This window comes from Canis lupus, chromosome 24 (genome assembly GCF_048164855.1).
Source record: "Canis lupus baileyi chromosome 24, mCanLup2.hap1, whole genome shotgun sequence".
Taxonomy (NCBI): domain Eukaryota; kingdom Metazoa; phylum Chordata; class Mammalia; order Carnivora; family Canidae; genus Canis; species Canis lupus.
The window spans coordinates 31762235-31776171 of NC_132861.1; the positions used below are offsets into that span (position 1 = coordinate 31762235).

General features: G+C 54.4%; 1 protein-coding gene across 3 annotated transcripts in view; it reads right to left on the reverse strand.

Moving 5' to 3' along the window:
- The window catches only part of LOC140615975 (L-gulonolactone oxidase), a 31761-nt gene extending 17921 nt beyond the window's left edge, over positions 1 to 13840 (reverse strand). For all 3 annotated transcript variants that reach the window (XM_072796185.1, XM_072796184.1, XM_072796183.1), the window contains exons 1-6: positions 13644 to 13840; positions 12694 to 12795; positions 10154 to 10279; positions 8107 to 8201; positions 4194 to 4284; positions 779 to 964 (exon numbers count right to left, since the gene is read on the reverse strand). In XM_072796185.1, the coding sequence (XP_072652286.1) occupies positions 779 to 964; positions 4194 to 4284; positions 8107 to 8201; positions 10154 to 10279; positions 12694 to 12795; positions 13644 to 13646 (603 nt within the window). In that variant the 5' untranslated portion in view covers positions 13647 to 13840. The remainder of the gene's footprint in view (positions 1 to 778; positions 965 to 4193; positions 4285 to 8106; positions 8202 to 10153; positions 10280 to 12693; positions 12796 to 13643) is intronic.
- Between the last annotated feature and the right edge of the window lie 97 nt (positions 13841 to 13937).

A 13937-nucleotide genomic window follows, 5' to 3' on the forward strand; every position in this document is an offset into this window, starting at 1 on the left:
TATTCTAACTGTGCAGAGGGTCTACTCATGTTGAAGGATAAGGTGACCACAGAGGAACTCAAAGACCAAGGAACTTGGAACCGTAGATTTGAGTCCCATAGCTTAGTGATTACCAGGCATAAATCCTGCCTTCCAGGCATTTCAGGAGGGCTGCATGTTACCCATCCATCCATGCATCCATCTGTGCATCTGATTATCCATCCGCCCACGCATCTATCTGTGCATCCATCCATCTACCCACTCATCCATTCAACCAGCCAGCCAACCAACATGCTTTTTTCATTCATTCCCAAAACATTGCTACCAATCAGAAGTCATCCTTTCTGCCCTCCATCATCTAGGTCCACATCCCTTGCATGAGACCTTGGGCAGCCAGCCAGACTGAGTTAGCCTACCCACTTGGCTGTGAAGAAGCCATTATAAAGGGAATTCTGGGCACATTCTATGGCTCAGTGCAGTTGAGAGTTAATGCCTTCCCAGGAGCAGTCAGCTCGTGCCAGCACCATATCTCCCCGGACAAGTCTCTACCTACTACCATCCCTCTTTGCCCATACCTCTGCCAACCCCTTGCAGTTCCTCTGAGCTTCACTGCCCTGCTCAGAAAGGGACCTGGCCACAGTATCCTTGGGCCAAGGAAGGAAGTGCTAGAGAGGTCAGCCCACTCCCCTATTCGGGGAGCCTGAAGAGCCACCAGGGGCCATCAGTAGAGCATGGTCTACTTGTCACTATCCTGCATTTGTCTTCTGAAGTTGAGTGGTGGTGAGCAAGAAACCAGTACCTCTTCCAGGGTCGAGGGGAAGGAGATCTCCTGCAGGTGGAACTGGGGCACACACTGCAGAGTGACGGTGAGGACCACTCCAAGGCAGCCCAGGTGCACCCGCGCGGCCTGGAACACGTCTGCGTTGCTAGACTCAGAGCACTCAAGAATGGTCCCATCAGCCGTCAGCAGGGTCAGTGCCACCACCTAGTAGTGGGAGAAGAGTCACACTTCAGAACCCTGGTGGGCATGTCCTGTAGACTCCAGGTGAGGCCCTCCCTGCCCTGTTTGTCTTTGGAAGTGAGGCCAGGTAGCACCTATGCCCTGGCCACAGGGCAACGGGGAAAGGAAGGCTCCATCTGGGCAGCATCAGCCCTCAGCAGTGAGGGGGCCATCCCTTACAAGCAGTCCATGGGATCCCAGAGGCTAGTCCTCCCACCACTATCTTGCTCATTTGTGGACTTCACTGTCAGGATGCAGCGAGGCTCCCCTCTGCCCAGAGGACACTGAAGATGAGACAGGGCTCCAAAGAGCTGTGGGTGTTGCTTAAAGTTATCTTTCGAAGGTGAAGGCAAGATGTGCGTGCATCTGAGCTAGGGCTGTCCCCACTGTCCCAGCACAGCCCAGGGGCCGGGGTCCCCTGCAGACTCTCCCTGCTGGCTGCTCCTCTTGGGAGCAAGCTAAGTCCATGCTTTCTTTTAGAGACGCACTTGTCTCAGGAACTAGATTCTCCTGCTTGGCCACACCTAATTAGAAACCTGGATTTCTGTAAGAGGTGGGACACTCAGCTGGAAACAGACGATTAACTCTAGTCTCTTACCCTTGGCCCCCATTTCCAGAGGAATCCTCTTTTATCGCCCGTTTAAGTACTTCTCCACACTCCACTACCTGCTAATTCGGATAGAAATTGCTTTTGACATGTGTAGTTGGAGGCTGGGTGCTCGGGGTGAGAGAACAGAGAAAGCTGAACTAATTCTGATTAACAGTGACCAAGACCAGACGGGAGAAATTGGCAGAAATGGGGCACGATGGCCATCTGTAGGAGTGAGGACATCGGAATGATTTTTATTAAAAACCAGATTTTGTCTAAGATCCAGGGCTGTGAGTGAGAATTGGCCGGTGAAATCCCTCAGCAGGATCCAGCAACAAATAAAGGTAGGCACTGCTTTACTAGCTGTGTGACCGTGGGCATGTTATCCAACCTCTCTGTTTTCCCATCTGTAAAACGAGGACAATAACTATCTCAGAGACAGTGTGTGAAGTATCCAGCTAAGGGTCTGGTGTACAGTGGGCACCGAAGATGTCAACTGTCCCTTCCTTGCTCCCTGCCATTGGCATAATATCTAAAATAAAACAGTGGGGCTTTCCCACTCCTTTCCAGGGGCTCAGCTGAGCTTCCTAAGAAAAGGGGTCAGTAAATCTCATGCATAGTTTGATTTGTGGCCACTCAGAATTATTCCACACTCTGCTGAACATTTTTCAGAAACACCCGTCAGCCCTGGAAAGTCTCTCAGGACTGTGGCCTAATCTTGGGGGGTGGCTGTTGTGTTACCCGTCACTCCCAGTTATCACTGGGCTCCTTGGGCAGTGAACCCAGCTTTGAGGGGGTCATGGAGCGTCCACAAAGGGCTCTGAGTAGCTGGGAACCGGGTCCCACAAAACCCAGCATGCTTTGCAGCCACAGTTCTTACCTGTGGAAGCGGTTGAGCATGATTAGCATGGGTGCCCTAGGATGGTATCCCCCCCTTTTTTTTTGGTATCCCCTTTCCTGGCTCACTCCCTGCCCTCGGGTTGCCCCTTGCCTGCCTGGAGAATTCTGTGGGGTTTTCGCAATAGAAAGAGGGAGGGGAGAAGGATAAGAAACCAGAGGCTGTGCACCATGCTGATGAGAAAGCAAAGTGAAGTTTTAAGGACAAGGGGAATTAGGTTTCCCTCTTGGTGGTCGAGAAAACAAAACAAAACAAACAAACAAAAAAAGTCTCTTAGAAATTGCTTTTGGGCCATTTTCTTTTGATCTCAGAGCTGCTCTGAGACTGGAGCACAGGGGACCCAGTCCCCAGAAGTCACATTCAGACAATGCTTGCTGGGGTGTCTGTCCACCTCAGGAGACAGCCATACAGCTGGGTAGACTGGGGGACACTCAAGTGATCCGTGTGATCCCATCCTCAGCAATCCTGAAATTTCATTTACAGCATAGGCTGCAAGCTCCTGTTTTTATTTTATTTTATTTTATTTTATTTTATTTTATTTTATTTTATTTTTTATTTTTATTTTTATTTTTGCAAGCTCCTGTCTTACATGCAAAACCCATCACGAGTGTTCATTGAGCACTAACTGTCCGCTCTTCTAACACCCCAGATGTATTGCTGTTCTGACCATCCCCATTTTCCAGGTGAGCAAACTGAGGTAGCCAGAGGTAGAGACTTGGCCCAGGTCACACAGACAATACTGCTAGAGCCGGGATGCAAAACCCAAGCCCCAGTGCTTAGCTCCAGTGGCCAGAGGCCCCACGGCCCAGAGTACAGATGAGGCCCTGCAGGTGAGGACACGAGGTGAACTGTGCAGTGCCCCCCACGCACAGGGATCTCTTCCGTCCCTGCCGCCGAGCAGCCAGCCTCCCCATGTGCAGGCCAGCACCCTGCTTCATGCAGCACAGCCAGGCCTGTTAGGAAGCCCCTCCAGATATTGAAAGGTAAAAAGAGGTGTACCCTCCGAAGGACGGCTCCTGACACAGAAATCATGAACTGTCCTTGGCTCGGCCACGTATTTAACATTTATTATCTCAATTTACTCCTCCTGGGTTGAGGATTATTCTCTCCAAGTTACAGATGAAAACAGGGAGGTCCTGAGGAGCTAAATAGCCTGCCTACTGGCGCATGCCTCGTACATGCCAGGTCTTGAACCCAGATCTGAGTCCAGAATCTGTGTTCATAACCAGTTCCCCAAAACGGACTCTCATAAAATTTAAGAAATGCTTTTCAGTGTTATGGTCAGGTGCAGATGGACGCCCTCCCAGGCCCCAGCTCCTGTCCTGGCTCCTCCCCTACTTGCTAACCCGGAAAGACCTCCTGTCCTGCACTGTCCGGCTCCTGGCTCAGAACTTTTAATGGGGATGGAAACTCTTGGCCTGCTTGCCCTTTTCCACAGGGTGGCCAGGAGGCTCCTGGGAGGCAGGGATGCCTCAACATGCACAATGGCTCCTTCACACTTGTGTCTGTTGGAGATGAATGAGGTTTAGTGGAGATAGTGTGTCTGGAGGGCACCTGCCAAGTGTCTGTCGGAGAGGGGCCTGGGGTGCCTTTGAGGCCTGTGTGGAGCTGAGCCGACACTGCCCACGGAGCCCCTGATTTCCCAGGAGCTTCCGTGAAGAGGTGTCCATCCCAACCCCCCCACTCCGGCCAGTCAGTGGAGCGGCGAAGGGGGTGCCGAAACTCACCTGGGTGGCCAGGATGCCGTGTTTGATCCCTGTGTTATGGGTTCCGGACCCGATGACGCCCCCCGCAGTCACGTCTGACACAGCTCCCAGGCTGGGCTCAACAGGAGGGAGGGAGAGGAACACAGGGACCCGTTAGGCTTCCCTGGGACCATACCCCGTACCCCCTGCAGTTGCAGTACGAAGCCCCTCGGAGCAGAATAGTAGATTCATCTCTTGCCCAGGTTCTGGCCCCGAATGTACCACGACTTAGCTTGTCTGACTTGGTGGCCCTTCCCTTCTCTGAGCCTCAGCCTCCCCATCTCGGTGGCCTGTCGGTAAGCAGGTAGGGGGCATGGTTCGAGTCTGAGGGGGGCTGCCTGCTGACTTTGGGGTTTCTGCTGCATAGAACATGCCTTTCCTTTGCCCTCCACCCGCCAACAATGCCTTCTCCACCAACCAAACGCCCAAATGCTCCTGCTAACACCTCTCTCAACGCAGCCTGTCAAGGCCCACAAAGTCCCTGAGGGAGTGACCTGGTTCAAACGGCTCACACAGCTGTCCCAGGAAGGTACGAGAAGGCTGGAGCTTCCCTGAGCTGTCAGCAAAGGGGGAGGCGGCTGTGTCATCCCCGTGCTCAGAAACGGTCAGGGGCTCCTCAGGGCCCCCAGGATAAGCCCACATCTCTCAGCCCAGAGTCCTGGGCCCTGGGAGGAATGCTAACAGCACTGCGTGCGCACAGGAGGACCAGGGTCCTGAAGGGGAGCCTTGGAGACCTGTGCTCTGGGGCAGGAGTTAGAGACGTGTGCCCGGATCTCAGGGTCAAGGGAGAGGGTGTTCAGAAGTCTTACTTCTTAGGATCATCCTCTGAGACATCTCAGGCCTGGCTTAAAGGAGAAGGAAAGGGATGTTTACTCAAGGCCTCCCCGGTGCCAAGGGGTGGGAGCATTATGTGCTGCCCAATATCTTCACAATAGTTCAGCCCACATGAGAGGTGGGCTCAGCAGGTGAGGCGGTGTGCCCACCACCTCGCAGCCCCTGGCTCCCAGCACAGAGCAAGGACCCCTGCGGCAGGCGGGGCCTGGCTCCCAAAGTCGCTGCAGGAGCCCCGTGGTTAAGACAGTGATTAGAAAGTCTAGCTTCAGGGGCCCTGGGTGGCTCGGTGGTTGAGCATCTGCCTTTGGCTCAGGTCGTGATCCCAGGGTTTGGGGATAGAGTCTTGCGTCAGGCTCCCCACACGGAGCCTGCTTCTCCCTCTGCCTCTGTCTCTGCCTCTCTCTGTGTCTCTCATGAATAAATAAAGTCTTTAAAAAAGAAAGAAAGAAAGAAAGAAAGAAAGAAAGAAAAAAGAAAAGAAAAGGAAAGAAAAGAAAGAAAGAAAGAAAGTCAGTCTAGCCTCAGACCTTCCTAGGGAGGTGGTGAGACCCGGAGGCTGTCCTGGCAAGAGGAAGAGGATGAAAAAACCCAAGCCTCTCCAGCCTCCCCTTACTCGCCCCCACTACTGCCTTTGTGTCTAGTCTTGTCTCTTTGTCCACATTTGCTGGGTTACTTGGGAAAATACCAGGATGGTTTTTTTTTTTTTGAAAAATAAAGACTATTTATTTATTTGAGAGAAGGGGAGAGAGAGAGAGAGAGAGAGCACGAGTTAGGGGAGCGGTGGAGGGAGAAGCAGACTCCCCACTGAGCTTGGAGCCCAACAACGCGGGGCTCAATCCCAGGTCCCTGGCATCATGTCCTGAGCTGAAGGCAGACACCTGACCGACTGACCCACCCAGGTGCCCCGAAAATACCAGAATGTTAAGAGGATCATGGAATCCTGCCCTAGGGAAATCCTCCAGCATGTGGAAAGGCGTATAGCACGGAGCTGTTCATCACGGCATGACGTAGGAATAGTGGAAACCTGGGAAGGAGCTCAGTGCCCACAGAGGGGGTGGTTAATGGGATTGCAGGGTGTCTCCTCGTCTCCAGGAACTTTACCAGGCCACTACAGGAAACAGGCTTGCCAGCACCTCGTGAAAAGGAATAAACTGGATTAAAGCGAGGCCCTGGGGGAGAAGGGTCAAGGAAGGGAGGCTTAGCCTGGGCCCTGAGAGGCCGGAGACAGCCCGCCCAGGGGAAAGGTCGCCTCTGGAACCTGTGAGGCAGGCGCCGGCGGAGCCAGAAGGTAAGCGCGAGCGGACGCTGACTGAGCAGTCATGTGGGGCGGCTTTAACTCGTCCAGGCCTCCGAACCCCTGCTCTCAGACCCGTCTTCTAGGCCTGAGGCCCAGACGGGCCAAGGAACTGGGCGAACAGTGGGAATGAGGTCGAAGCAGCAAGATTTGCACCTCGGCCATCTGCCTCTGGAGCTGGGGTCTACACCATGCTGCTGTCCGGCCTCCTCTGGTTCACCATGTGGTGGAGTGTTCCAGAACTTTCCAGCTGTGTGGCCTTGGTAAGCCACTTTGCCTCAGACCCCGGTTTCCTCATCTGTAAACAGGCTTATATCCCTCACCTGTCAAGCACCCAGCATGCGGCCTGCCTCAGCTCTGGTCTTGCCTCTTCAGCCCCCCCAGCCGCAGGTACCCTTGGAGTGCCCACAGCATCCTCGGAGCTGTCCACCCAGGCTCCCCTCCGCCGATACACAGGATAGGACACCCTAACTCCCTCTGAGTGGCAGAAGGGCCCCATGCAGACAGCCACTTGAGGACTGGGTCCCCAGGGTGGGGACGGAGACGCACCATGAACGGGGCACAGAGATGCTTCAGAGTCCAGAAGCTGATGCCCGTAGTCAATAGGACATGTCTCTTCCTGTCATCATTGGCCACAGGTTCTGTCCCACTATCTGCTCACAGGCCCCTGTATGCCCGGCACGCTCTCCCCCTCCTGGCCTTTCACTCATGCTGTTCCCTCTGCCTGAATCCCTTCTCTCCTCTTGTTCTCTGGTTTATGCCTGGTCATCTTTAGGACTCAATCCAGGGGCCCCTCCTGCAGGCTCCCTGATTCCTATCCTCGCACTCGTCCCCCTGTCTGCCAGGGCTGAACCTGGGGCCCCCTGAGAGCCCCAAAGGGCCCTGAACACTTCTCTGACATTGAACCTAGCGTCCTTTATTATGCTTATCATTTTGTGTGTTAGTCTGCTCCTTGCAAGGTGCTCCTTGGGGTTTTATTCATCCCTGCCTCTTGAGGGCCTACACATGGTAGTCTCCTCACAAATGTTGGAGTTGCCATGATCTTTGGAGAAGCAGGAACAGGATAGGATAGGTTTCCAGAGTGAAAATGTGTAGCACTGCCCCAGGGCCTGTGGTAAGAGAGCTAAGGCAAATGGACCCCCCACACTTGAAAACAAACCACAGGCTTCCATGGGTGCAGTTTCCAGCTGCAAAGAGATATCCACATCCAATATCCAAAACACCTGTCACATCTTTTTCCAATGGTTGATATTCTACAGTTAGACATTCAATCCTTTGGCTGTATTTGACACCTGTTTCGATGGAAATCCTCTGATATTAAACTGAGCAGTCCCTGACACCACGTTTGGATAGAGAGATGAATACAGACAGAGATAGGATACCAGCAAGTCCTGCAGCTCAATCAGCATGCTCTTCCGTCCCACCGTGCTTATTCTGCAGACCCTTCTGTCTGGGTCTGTGCAGTTGTTTATTGCAAGTTTTAAGAAAAATTTAACCATTGTTTTCCTGCCCCTTTACAAGACTGGTACTAAAGACTTGACCCATCTCTGGCCTATTTCTTTCTATTATCACACAATAGTCCCTGAACTCGTGGGGGACAGGGAGACAAGTACTCCATGGGGGAAGAACAAGGGTCCAGAGAAAGGGAGGGGGTGCACCCTGGGAAGCATTTCTCTGTCTCCCATCAGATCCTTGAGTGTCCAGCCGGGGCCAGGAGAGGGTAGTGAGCAGTGTTAGCCCCCCAGGAAAGGGAGAGGTGGTTCTTACTTGGACAAGGCCAGGCTGTGCTTGCCCAGCTGTGGGTGCAGGTCAGCCAGGAGGATGCCGGCCTCCACAGTCACCTGCTTCTTCTCTGTGTCCACCTGCAAGAGACCAGCACAGGTGGTGGTGGTGGGGAGGCTATAACCCAGTCCCCACCCAACAGTCATACTGCCACGAATATGAACCTGTCTGTCCCAGCCTGTGATCGGCTCAAGCCACCACTTGCTGCAGGCAGCTGAAGAGGGTGTGGGCAGGCCCTGGATCTGCTGGAGTTCTGGGAATACAGCCGTCCCCCCTTATCTACAGGGGATACATTCCAAGACTGCCCCAGTGGATGCCTGAAACCACAGATAACACTGAACTTTATATATACTATGGTTTTTTCCTATTACACATACCTATGATAAAGTTTAGATATTATGCACAGAAAGTAACAACCCTAACTAAAAATAAACTAGAACAATTATAACAATATACTGTCACAGGGGATCCCTGGGTGGCTCAGCAGTTTAGCGCCTGCCTTCGGCTCAGGGCACAATCCTGGAGTCCCGAGATTGAGTCCTACATCAGGCTCCCTGCATGGGGCCTGCTTCTCCCTCTGCCTGTGTCTCTGCCTCTCTCTCTCTCTCTCTCATGAATAAATAAATAAAATCTTTAGAAACAAAACAAAACAAAAAAAAAACCAATATACTGTCACAAAAGTTACATGAACTCTCTCTTAAGATTTCTTACTGTACTGTGCTCAGCCTCTTTTCGTCTCATAAGGATGTGGGATGATAAAATGCCTACGTGATGAGATGAAGTGAGGTGAAGGACTTAGGAGTTGTGACATAGGATTAGGCTATTGACCATCTGATAATGTCAGAAAGAGGATCATTTGCTTTCTGATGGTGGTTGACCCCCAGAGCAAAACCACAGATAAGGGGTTGGGGGCTAGGGTATTCTCTGTAACCCCTTCTTCTCACAAGAGAGGGAGATGAGGAGCAGGGAAGAGAAGGGGTTCGCCCCAACTGCACTCTCCCCAAACCCCACCCTGCCTAGACCAGGAAGGTGGGATTCCCAGAGCCGCACAAAGTCACCAACTGACAAGGATCTAATCCTATAGGGGCTTGATTTTGCTAGATGGGAGTCCAGATTCCCCACTTATTCTCCCCCGGGGAGGTCTGAGGCAAAGACTGAGGACTGGAAGAGGACAGGAGGTTCCTGCCCTGTGTGAGAAGAGGCACTAGAAGATCCCCGGCAGCGCAGGGAGGTAGGAGCAGATTCTCTCCTTTCACAGGAAGGAGACTGTTGGAGCCCAATCCTCACTAATTAGCAATCAGAGCTCATTACTGCTGTGACTTGATATCTTGACCAGAGCATTTTCTACACAATGGAGACTGTCAGCCTGAGCAAAGAAGGAAATAATAGAGAGAAGAACCCCAGAACCTCTGCTAGCAGGGCTGGGTGGACAGGAGGTTATTTGGCAAAACTAGAGCTCAAAGGAGCTGGCCCTGTCGGGTGAGGAGTCTTCCTAATGTGCGGGCACCTGTCTGGCCTCTGCTCCCTGGCCGGTGCCTGCGGGGGGCACTCACCGAGCATGGGCTGAATTGCATGGACAGGGCTGGGGTCAGATTCCTGCGATGGTGCCCAGCTCTGCTACTGATCGGCCGTGTAACCCTAGGCAAGGCACTCGTCCTCTCTGATCCTGTCCCCCCTTATGTAAAACCAGTGAAGTGTAAGTCCTCCTGGATTTGTGATTGTGAGTCCATCTTTGGGGGGCTGACCTGCCATTCTTGTTCGGGAGTAGAGAGGAGGCCCATCCTCTCAGGGCCACAAGGAGGTACACACACCTGCCCAGAAGCGTGGGCAGGCCCAGGGCTCTGTGAAGGGGTGATCATGAGCGGGTCAGAAACAGGGTGGGGGGTGCGGTTGGGGGCTGTCACTTTGGACTCAGGGACAGGGAGGGGATCAGGCCTGAGGGCAAAAATTAAGGCCCCTGGGGTCTGGGATAGAGGCTGAGGTTGCTGGGCCTAAGAATAGCAGAGGTGGGGGGAGCCGAGGCTCTGAGTACCTGGAGAACCCGGTTCATCTTGCCCATGTGGATCATGAAGCCATCTGTGCAGGCGATGTCGGAGGGTGAGTGGCCACCGCCCACCACCTTCACCCGCTTGTTCTGCTGCCTGGCCAGGGCCAGCACCTGCCAAGGTAAAGCCAGCGTCAGGCCCAGCTCGGGGGTGTCTTGGTGAGGTGGCCAGAGACCTTGCAGGACCTGCAGGGGGGTGGGCCGCCCAGGCTTTGCGCCCCCCCCCCCAACACCCACCAGGCTTCCAAGGCCCCGGGCTGGCTGGAGGCTGCTGTGCAGTCCACTCTGGGAAAGAGAGCTGGAGTGCAGGGCCGGAAAGTGAACAGGATGGAGAACCAAGGAATCATCCTGGGTGGATGGGGGGTTCCTGTGTGCTCTCCCCACCTCAGCTGGAGGCTCTTCTATGGGCACATCTGATCACTCTCTTCCCCAACACGAAAGCTTTCAAGGGCACCCCAGTGCCTTCAGAATAAGGTTCCAACTCCTCCTCTTGGCCTACCCGGGCTCAGCTGCCTCCCAAGTTGGAATGAAGGCTCCTGGGGGTGACAGTGGCTTAATTTGACTTGGTACCTGTGTCTACCCCAGCCCCAGCCCCACGAGTCTCTAGTGATCACTGAATGAATACATAAACACATGGTCTCACTTAAATGAACGGATTCCCTTTCACCTGCATGTCCCTGCTCAAAAACCTCACATCTGGTCCACGGAACACTCGTCGTACAATAGGTACCACAAGGGGTTCGATGAGGAAGTGAGATGGGGAAGGGCTCGTCTTCACTAGTTCCTTTCTCTACCCACCGTGCCTGTGGCACGTTCCACACTATAGGCTCTAAAACAATGAAGTCTGTTTAACACCATCTTGCATGAGCCCCCTTGACCACACAACCTAGATTTAGGACCCTGCTAGCCCTCCAGGGAAATGTCAGCCTGCAGTGGCCTCAGCCTGCTAGGAATTCAGTTGTGTAGGTCAACACAGCTTAGGAACGGCCTTGACATACGGCCCTATCGGCATACCTCCAGCTTTTCCCTCAGCTCAGAAGGAAGCCAGTTACCTCGGCATTCAAGGCCCTCTGATCCCACCCTCCCAACCTTCCTCTTCTGCCCTCGGTCCACTCATCCCCTCCAGGCATGTCTGTACCCACCCCTGATCCCTCTGCTGACTCCCCAGGCATGCTCCTCACTTCCCCCTTGTTGGCAGTGGGGTTCCCCGTAAGTGGAGCTCTTATTCATTCTCCTGGGCCCCAGCTTTGAATCAGACAATCCCTGTGTGAATCCTGGCTCTGATCCTTATTAATGTGGGAGATTACAAAGCCTCTATTAGCCTCAGTTTACTCAGCTGTGAAACAGAATAATTGTAGGTGATTATAAATTTGCAATAAGGAAACAAACAAGGAGCGGAGACAGAGAACACTGGGCCATACTGCAGATGAGGTGGTCTGGGAATCCACTGAGGAGCTCATCTTTACCCTGAGACTGGAAGGATGACAAGGAGTTAGTCCTGTGAAAAGTGAAGGTACAGGCATTCCTGGCGGTGGGAATAGCAAGTGCAAAGGCCCTGAGGTAGGAAAAGGTTTGATTTGCCTAATGCACCAAGGGTGAACCAAAGCCAGGTGATACATGGCATTGGGAGTCAAGCTAGGGTTTTATTCCACAAACAATAGGGAGCCTCTAAAGGGCTTTAAGCAGGAGAGTAGCCCAACCCAACTTATATTTTAAGACGACTACTTTTACTGATGAGGAAATTTCATTCCAAGGAAGTAAAAATTGAATCAGGGAGACCCAGGACAAGGCCACCGCAGGTCATGGTGGGTGAGGAAGAGATGGACTGGGCATGGAAAGTGGCAGCCGTGCTGAAGAGAAAGAGATGGATTCTGGAAACTTCTGGGGCCAGGCTTGCTGATGTTAGATAAGAGTAAAGAAAAGAGGGACACCTGGGTGGCTCAGAGGTTGAACGTCTGCCTTTGGCTCAGGGCGTGACCCCAGGGTCCTGGGATCGAGTCCCACATTGGGCTCCCCGCAGGGAGCCTGCTTCTCCCTCTGCCTCTGTCTCTGCCTCTCTCTCTCTCTCTGTGTCTCATGAATAAATAAATAAAATCTTTTTTTAAAAAAGGGGGTAGAGAAAAGACAGCGACCGCTTCCTGGCTTCCAGTTTGAGTGACCAGGTGCCCGATGCAGAGACAGGGATAGAAAGACGTTGAAGTCAGAAACCAAAGAGCCCCGGAACACTGGGAATGGAGTTCGGGGGGTGTCGGTCTGTGATGCCCGAGACCCCCAAGGAGGCAGTCGCCGGCAGCTCTGCGCCCCGAGCAGAGGCCTGAGCTGCAAGTGAAAGGCTGACGGTCATTGGTGGCACAGTGGGTTGTAACCCGGAGCTGCAGCAGGGGAGGTGGGGGCCAGGAGCCCGGAGTGGAGCCCCCTTCGTGGGGCTCTCCCCTGGCCAGCGATCCTGGGAAGGGGGTGCGTCTTGGGGGGTGGGGGGGGTTCCTAGCCCAGCAAGTCCCCGCTCCCTGCCCTGGAGGGACACTCACCTCTCTGACCTCCTCCACGGACGTGGGCTGGAAGTACATTTCTGGGCAGCAGCCATAGGTCCTGGCCCAGTTCTGGAACTTGACTCCTTTGTACCCGTGGACCTGCGAGGGGCGAAGAGCCGGGTGGCCAGGGCTGAGGCCGCCGTGGGCTGGGAGGCTGCGGCCAGGGCGCGGAGCCAGGCTGCTCGCCCGGTCACGGTCACCGCTCAGGGCCCGGGGGGAGGTGGAACGCGTCGGCGGCTCTGAAGCTGAGCAGCTACGTGCAGGGCTTGTCTCCCTGGACCACTCGCGGCCACGGGGGCGGATGGCACGGGAAACCGTGTGTCCCTTCTTAGTAGAAGGGACGGGGTCGGGGGCGGAGGCTGAGAGGGCAGGCCTCAGGGCGCCTGGCCCCTGCTCTGTCTGGGGCACCTCTTGGGGGGTGACTGGGGAAGGGGTGGCCTGAGCTGGCCTGGTGGCCCAGAGGCCTTGGAGCTGGCTCTCACCTCTCCCACCAGGCTCCTCCTGCCAGGGAGGGCCAGGTCTGGGAGACTCCACGGCAGCCGTCCCGGCCTCGAAGCCCAAGCAGGGAGCCCCAGGGAGAAGCCTGTGTATCGAGCACTGTACTGAGATCCTCTATATATCACACCTTATTTAGACCTTATAATAATGCCGAGAAAGCGGTAACATTATTGCCCTTTTCAGGAGCAGAAACCAAAGCTCAGAGAGGTGAAGTAACTTCCCCAAGCACACACAGCAATCAAGTGAAGACACCGGAGTCCAACCCGGACTTTCACCTCCCAAGCTTTCCCCAACACCCCAGTGCCACCCCTAAAGCCTCAAGTCCAATTCAAGAGGGTCCCTGTGGCCTCCCCACCGCAGCCCCAGACCTGACTTAATTTTGTCCTCCCCTGCCTGGTTCATGGGCGCAACCTGGACGCAGCCTGCCGGGCTGTGCGGCGTTAGCCTACCATGGCTCCAGGGGTGGGTCGGTGGCCTTGGCTGACTGTGGCTTCCTCAGGGACAGAGCACTGGGCAGCGGGCTGCAGGGACGAGGTGGAGCGAGGGCCCGGAGCACACAGCACGGGAGCACAGTGACCTCCCTCTGCTCAGGGCTGACTCTGATGTACCGCATACCCCGAGGGGCTTTGGGCCCTGGCAAAGGTGGGTAAACAGTGTTGCGACAAGCTCCACCCATACAAACAGCAGCTCAGGCCTGCCCCCTGCCTCGGGGGCCTTCTCAGGCAGAAGGTGGAAGAGCAGAG